This window comes from Antennarius striatus, chromosome 21, assembly GCF_040054535.1.
Source record: "Antennarius striatus isolate MH-2024 chromosome 21, ASM4005453v1, whole genome shotgun sequence".
In the NCBI taxonomy this organism is placed as follows: domain Eukaryota; kingdom Metazoa; phylum Chordata; class Actinopteri; order Lophiiformes; family Antennariidae; genus Antennarius; species Antennarius striatus.
In genome coordinates this window covers 10,053,063-10,060,254 of record NC_090796.1, presented here as the reverse complement: position 1 = coordinate 10,060,254, position 7,192 = coordinate 10,053,063, and the positions used below count along the sequence as shown (strand labels likewise).

At 39.9% G+C, this 7,192-nt stretch overlaps 1 protein-coding gene across 1 annotated transcript; it reads left to right on the top strand.

The window, feature by feature from the left end:
- Positions 1-4,356, top strand: muc13b (mucin 13b, cell surface associated). Its single transcript, XM_068306132.1, has 11 exons — positions 1-145; positions 270-392; positions 1,159-1,268; positions 1,757-1,812; positions 1,961-2,121; positions 2,223-2,351; positions 2,488-2,530; positions 2,724-2,761; positions 3,226-3,313; positions 3,557-3,761; positions 3,880-4,356. Exons 4-11 carry the CDS (start codon positions 1,757-1,759, stop codon positions 4,060-4,062), a joined length of 903 nt encoding a protein of 300 aa, XP_068162233.1. The 5' UTR covers positions 1-145; positions 270-392; positions 1,159-1,268; the 3' UTR covers positions 4,063-4,356.
- The last annotated feature ends 2,836 nt before the right edge of the window (positions 4,357-7,192 follow it).

Genomic DNA, 7,192 nt, shown 5'->3' with positions numbered 1-7,192 from the left:
GCCGAGACAACGGCCGGTCCTGGGGCCGAGACAACGGCCGGACCTGGGGCCGAGACAACGGCCGGACCTGGGGCCGAGACAACGGCTGGAGCAACAGCTGGACCTACAGGGGGAAGTTCAGTTGCACCTTCTTCAGCACCTCCAGGTAATTCCACCTCAGTCCAACAAGTGACTGCTTTATCTCTTTCCAAGCTACATTTTTATAGGGTGCTCATACAATGCTAGAATTACATGTAATGCTTTATAATTTCTTCACTTTGACCTTAAAGATCCCTGTAAAGGAAATCCGTGTGGCCAAGACAGTACCTGTCAACCACGTGCTGATCAAACCTTTGTGTGCTTGTGCCTGCCTGGTGATTTCTACAATAACATTAGCAAAAGCTGTGTAAATGGTGAGTACTGTATTAGTAGCAGTAGTATCAATTGTATGCCACCACTAAGAAAGTGTTATTTCTTGAAACCCTATGAATGTACACTGCCCGGCAAAAAAAAAAGTCACCGTTTGGGTTTCAATAAGCAAATTGCAATGTTATGATCAGGGGTTGCTTCGGTTGGTCAAGTCTAGACTCAGCAATATTATTCAGCAAAAAAATTAAGTCAGCTGAGTATCTGAATGTACTGAATGACCAGGCAATCCCATAAATGGATTTTATCTCCCGGAAGGCACGGTCATATTCCAGGACAACAATGTCAAAATGTATCAGACTCTAATTGTGAAAGAGTGGTCCAGGGAGCGTGAGGAATCATTCTGACACATCAATTGGCCCCCACAGTCCTGAGCTTAACCACATTCAAAGTTTATGGGATGTGCTGGAGAAGACCTTGCAGAGTGGTTTGACTCCTATCGTCAATACAAGAACTCGGCCAAAAATTGATGCAATTCTGGACAGAAATAAATGTTGTGACGTTGTACGAGGTTGTTGAAACAATGCCGCGGCAAATGCGCACCGCAATCAAAGCTACAGGCAGTCCCACAAAATATTTGAGTGTGGGACTTTTTTTTTGGCCGAGCAGTGTAGTTATAACTGTATTCTCAGGTCAGTCATCGTTGTAAGCACCTTAAGAGGACCAGTGCTAAAAAGCACAATACCCATATCTAGAACAGTTTAAATAAATGCTTTAAATGGACTGTTAACACATGATACTTTTCTGTTTCAGCCAAAGTTTTTCCTGGACAGCTAGTCCTGCCTAAAGTAATATATAATGACAAACTGAAGGACCCAGCATCAAAAGAATTTTTAGAGATTGCACAAGATATTGAAGATGAGGTAAGATGTGGTCTCCTCATTCAGTGTGGCTTCATTTTCATTTTTGAAATTTAAAGCTTGGAATTAAAGTAGATAATAAACACCCACTGCTTGTATATTTACAATATAGTGTTTGATGTCATCTCATTTCTTTCTTTAATTATAATATATTTAATGACGATTTGCATTTTGTAGCATTTCAAATCTTCAAATTCACATCTAACTGTGGTTTTCTATTACAGCAGTAGAGTTTACAATCCCGCTCTATCATGTAGAAATTATTAATCAAATTTTTCCAGTTTTTAATGTTTATTTAAAAATACCCACATACAGTATATCATATAGATGACTTTGTTCTATTGTTTATAGTTCACTGGCAACAATGACTACAGTTATGTATACACGTACAACTATCCAGTGCAGATGTAGCTATTTTCAAACATCCGTTGATTAAATTTTATCCAAAGAATATCCCAGTAAGATAAGTGTATTTTCTTTCTAAAACGCAGATGCTGAAAATTTTTTCCACTTCTGATTACTTCGGCTGTAGAGTGTTGGAACTCAGGTAAGAATCAGGGTAGCAATGTGGTTTTACATTATTACAGTGTCTCTCTACCTGAATCTATCAAAAGTTATACATCCCTCACTTAAAACAAGTTACTTTTGTTATTTGGAAGATATAAAATTGTTTGGTGTGTTCTTTTCCTATAAAGACCAGCGGAGAGCAGCAGACGGTCAGAGCAAGCGGTCAATGCAACTGTAGAGATCTTATTCACACCAACTGCTTCCACCAAAACAGAGGAAGTTGTACAGAAAATTGAGAAATATATTGTTGAATGTCCTGAATGTATACTGTCAGGTGGCAGTTTTTCAGGTGAGTCTATTTCTGAATATCTTGTGTTCCTGCACTCATATGCAACATGAAGGCCTGTGATGAGAAAATTGAAACTAATGTTTTTTCCTTCATACATAAAGATTTTTCCTTGTGTGATATGGTTCCCTGTGACAAGAATACTATGGAATGCCACTCAGAAAATGGATCTTTTAACTGCACCTGTTTCAACGATTATGCTAAGACGAACTTAAGCAGCAGAATATGCATAAGTAAGAGTATTAGAGTATTTAGTGTGTGTGTGTGTGTGTGTGTGTGTGTGTGTGTGTGTGTGTGCACATGCGTGCGTGCGTAAGGGTGTGTGTGCACACATCAAACTAACAACATCAAACTTTTCTCCTTTCCCAGTTTGTCCAAGTGGCCAACAAGCTGTGGATTTTGCTTGTGTTGAGTAAGTATTTAAATGTCATCAGGGGCTCTTAAGAGTATTTATTAAATCACCAATGTATTAAAAACTCAACAACATCTCACATGAATCATGGTGGGGAGGGAAAAGTTGTGGGTACCGAGTAAAAAATGTGTGTCGGTAGAGAAATTGGATATTTTTAATAAAATTGGAAGTTAAAGCTGTTCTTCTCTTTCAGTTGTCCGTATGGTTATTCTGGTTTCAACTGTGATGAATGTGAGTATAGAGCATTTGTTTGATTTTGAAGGCAAAACAACAGAAATATGTAATGACTATAGATTATTAAAGAATATAAGAAATTTGAAGATGATGATACTGGACTATGCTGTGGGTCAGGCAAGTAATAATCACAAGCAATTGTTTCATGAGTATCACTGAATAACAGACTATCATCATCTCCTTCAATCCAATTATGCTCCTACCGTATACAACATCTGCAAGTTTGGTATACAGTAAATCAAATCCTGATGACATCGAGAGTTTCAAGATACAGTATTCGACAATGTTTTTGACTAAAGTGTTTTTTTCGGCGTGTACTTCAGTCTATTTATTCAGGCTTGTTAATTTAATACCGTTAAACTAGGGGCTGTGGTGGATTTATATGCTTGCTGTAATTCAGGATGTAAGTTTGCTTTTTAAGTATTTTACGGCCATTTCAATTGTGTCATTGTCTTTATTAGCATGGATGCTCACAGTTATAGTCGTTTGCACCATCTTTGGAGTACTGCTGCTCCTCATAATCATTCTTCTACCTATAATGTTGTGCAGGTGAGTTTCTCATTTATTCCCCAACACTTATTGCCTGTGTCAAGTCTTTGCCATGTTTCTCTCACATCAATGCCACACATTCCTATTTATGCCGGATATATTTAAATATCACAATCTACCAATTTAAAAATAAATTGGTAGATTGGTTGATTCATAGTTTTAAATTATATTTAAAACTATAATGTAGATGTAACCCTTAAATATGGTCACAGTCAACAGTTGCATGTGGTACTTTATTTTCAGATCTTCAAAAAAGAACAAGAAGAACAAAAATGCAGACAATGTTCCACTGGTTAGCAACGGTTTATCCAATGGCCGAGAAGCCTTGGCTAACACCCCCACCAACATTGGGATACCTCGTATCCCACGAGCTGCAACCAACATCAGCTGGGACAGCAAGACCAATCTGGAGATGACTCAGACCAATAACCAACGACAGTCTTTTCCTGTAAAAATAAATTGAGTTTGATGCAAAGTGATGTTCAATGAAAGAAGCATTAGGCTGCTTAGTAGCCTTAGAAAATCATTCTTAGCCATTGTGTCACAAAGACATTTTTTCATTGCAGCATATGTACGAAGACCAGGATGACATGACGCCATATGCTCGATCCAAGAGCGGCCTCCATGGTCAGACTGAACGGCCGAACAACCCATACACCCAGAATCCATCCCAGCAGATGAACTCTGCATCCAGGAACGGCCAAGTCAACCCTTACTACGTGCATGACAATGGAAGACAATTCAATTAATTGAATCCACAAAGGCTGATGGTCAGGACACTTACCCAGAACAAGATTGTACTGGAAATGACACAATATCCATTCATAATGATAACATCTGCACAGCATTAATATGCTATTATGACTGAAGACACGAGAAAAGAAGCACTAATTATTTGATGTCTCTTGTCGCCGTTTGGTGTTCCTGCTCTTCTGTGCTGGGGGTGTGGCAGGAGGAGGGGCCAAATTTGTGGGAGGAGCGTCGTCAACCACACCTGGACCCCATTGGACTGATTAGCCTGAGGCTTTATAAGCTGTTTTATTCTTTTGGTTTGTTGCCAGATTTATTTTGTTCTTCCGCTTTGCTTGTGTTACCTTGACTTGCTTCGATTAAAATATGGATGATTATCGCTTCACCTGTGTCCTGCATTCGTGTCCTACTCCCGCTCCCCGTGACAGAACAATCTGGCCAACACTGGACCCAGCGGATCCCCAGCTTTCTCCAGGATTTTGCTGCCCTGGCCAGCAGCGAGCTCTGGGATCCAGAACTGGCTGCTGAGTGCAGACAGCGGGCAACAGCCACCATGGCATGGCTGGCGGCCTATACTGGTATTCCAACTCCAATTTCTTTGCCTGTCCCCAAGCCTGTTCCAGTGCCGGCTTCTATTCCTTCTCCCAAATCTTTTCCTCAGAGTGCTCTCGAGTCCGAGAACTGAAGAAGTCTCTTAGATGAGAGGCAAAACGTTTTCAAGAAATTTTCTTTTAAGTACAGTGGATTGATCTAAACAGCTTTGGATAACACTAATTACTTGGTATTTACTGTCCAGGAAAAATATGTATGTCCTGTCACCACTTTAATACACAGTTTTAATAAATCTCTGACTTATCTCTGCTTAAAACATGTCTATTTACTCTTAGTGTTTTAAAATAATAGCTAATGAAGGAATGTTATTTAATATCACTGAAGCAAGATGGCACTATGGCACAGTTGGTAGTGCTGTCGCCTCACAACAAAAAGGTTGAAGGATCAATTTCTTTCTGTGTCTACGTGGGTTCTCTCAGGCTTCTCTGACTTCCTCCCACCTCTGAAAACATTCTATTTTCCAATGAGATTGTGTCATCTACAAGAAGATTATACTTCTGTAATTCATGTAAATCATGAGGTGACAGTATTTCATGAGTTACTACTTCAAATTAGTAGATTCATATGTCCTGTAATTTGTAATTCCAATGTTAATTCAATGTTTAATGAATGATGCTTTGCTTCAGAGTAAATCTTAAACATTTTGATTACTTTCACATTTTATTGAAAATAAGATGGAACTTGAACATGAATTAAATAAATATAATCCAATATTCAGCTAAAAACATGTTTCAGGGATAGTATTGTTTTCAATAAGACTTAGTTTTTCTTGTCCAAAGTGTAAGTGTGAAAGCCTGCAACCAGAAGATGGAGCTGTTACACTGACATTCTAAAAACAGTTCCCCAAGATGTTTTTGATGTTCCACAACTGGCCTCAGCAGTGAGTCGTCTTCTTCGTCTTTTCCTTTCGGCTTTTCCCTTCATGGGTCGCCACAGCAAATCAATTGCCTCCATCTAACCCTGTCCTTTGCATCCTCTTCTCTCACACCAACTACCTTCATGTCCTCCCTCATTACATCCATAAACCTCTTTGTTGGTCTTCCTCTAGGCCTCGTGCCTGGCAGTTCAAGGTAAATTACATGCTGGCAAGATTTGTTGGTTTTCACACTGACTTCAAATGCTGAAGAGATGTGTACTGTTTCCGTGGCCTTTATCCTTCATAGGTCATCAGCAGATCAACAGCTTCACTGTTGGCAGTTTTTGAAAATAAGCTTGAAATAGCGAAGCTGTTCTCCTCAAAGTATTCTTCTGGTTTGCCAGCTTTACAACACACACCATATTGTCACACATTCATTCATTGGTGGTGGAGGTAATGGAATCAACCTGCTGGTAAGGTTACTTCATCAGCAGGAAACCTCACCAGAGGACACCAATGGAGCTGGGATTATATAACCTATGTATCTCTTATGGTATGGCCTCCATAGTTACTCAACTTTTATCCATTCATCTACAACCACTTATGTGGGGCCCGGGTCATGGGGACAACTGTCCTAGCAGGGATGCACATAATTCCTTCTCCACAGACACCTCTTCCAGCTCTTTCGCAGGGATCCTGAGATGTTCCCAGGCCAGCTGAGAGACACAGTGCCTCCAGCACGTCCTAGGTCTTCCCAAGATCTCCTCCTGGTAGGACATACCCAGAACACCTCCGCAAGGAGGCGTCCAAGAGGCATCTGATTGCTCAAGGGTTCATTGGAGTTTGTTGGACTTCGGCAAGGCTGCTCACCAGTTATGTTCATAATCTTTTTGGACAGAATTTCTAGTTGCAGCCAAGATCCAGACAGAGTCCAGTTTGGGGACCAAAGAATTTCATCTCTGCTTTTTTGCAGACAATGTTATCCTATTGGCCTCATCATCCTGGGCCTTCAGCTTGCATTAGGATGGTTTGCAGCTGAGTGTGATGCGAGTTGGATGAAGATCAGCACGTCCAAATCCGAGACAATGGTTTTCAACCAGAAAAGGGTGGTTTCCCATCTATCAAAATGGAATCAAATAAAAAATGAATGGCAGCACTTGTAAAGTAGTACTTTTTCCAAAATAATAACACATGTCTTCAAAACATTCAGTAAATTGTCAATCACAACTGGAACCTCCATCCATGTTTTGGTAGATGAGACAAAGTAGTCATTTCTTCTATAGACACTTCTTCTGCTGTGAGGGTTAGGGTGTTGCTGGATCTCTATTATCGCTTGTGTTTATACAAAAGATTTTTGAATCATGAATCAAGATAAGGCTTTTTGAAAACTGCCAAAATGTCACAAGAATGACTTGCAATACTACGTTTTTAAAAATGGCCTTTCTTCCTTTCAGTCCCCTTGTGAACTATAGCCCAGTCATTGCCAGAAAGAGCTAGTAGGGTGGGTGATGATGGCCATGACTTGACTTTGAACTCATCAGCAATAGTACAAGAGGAGGAGAAATTGTTTTCTTATCTATGTTCACACGTCAAGGCAAATTGTACGTACAGTATAATCTGTAGATTATAATCAGTGTTTCATAAAAAGCATTCTCATAGTG

What these genes read in the sequence shown, in the direction of transcription:
- muc13b (XM_068306132.1), top strand. Translation starts at nt 1,757, where the DNA reads ATGCTGAAAATTTTTTCCACTTCTGATTACTTCGGCTGTAGAGTGTTG. An exon ending in GTGGATTTTGCTTGTGTTGA is followed by an intron (nt 2,531 to 2,723) that starts GTAAGTATTTAA and finishes CTTCTCTTTCAG; the next exon opens with TTGTCCGTATGGTTATTCTG. An exon ending in ACCAACGACAGTCTTTTCCT is followed by an intron (nt 3,762 to 3,879) that starts GTAAAAATAAAT and finishes TTTTCATTGCAG; the next exon opens with CATATGTACGAAGACCAGGA.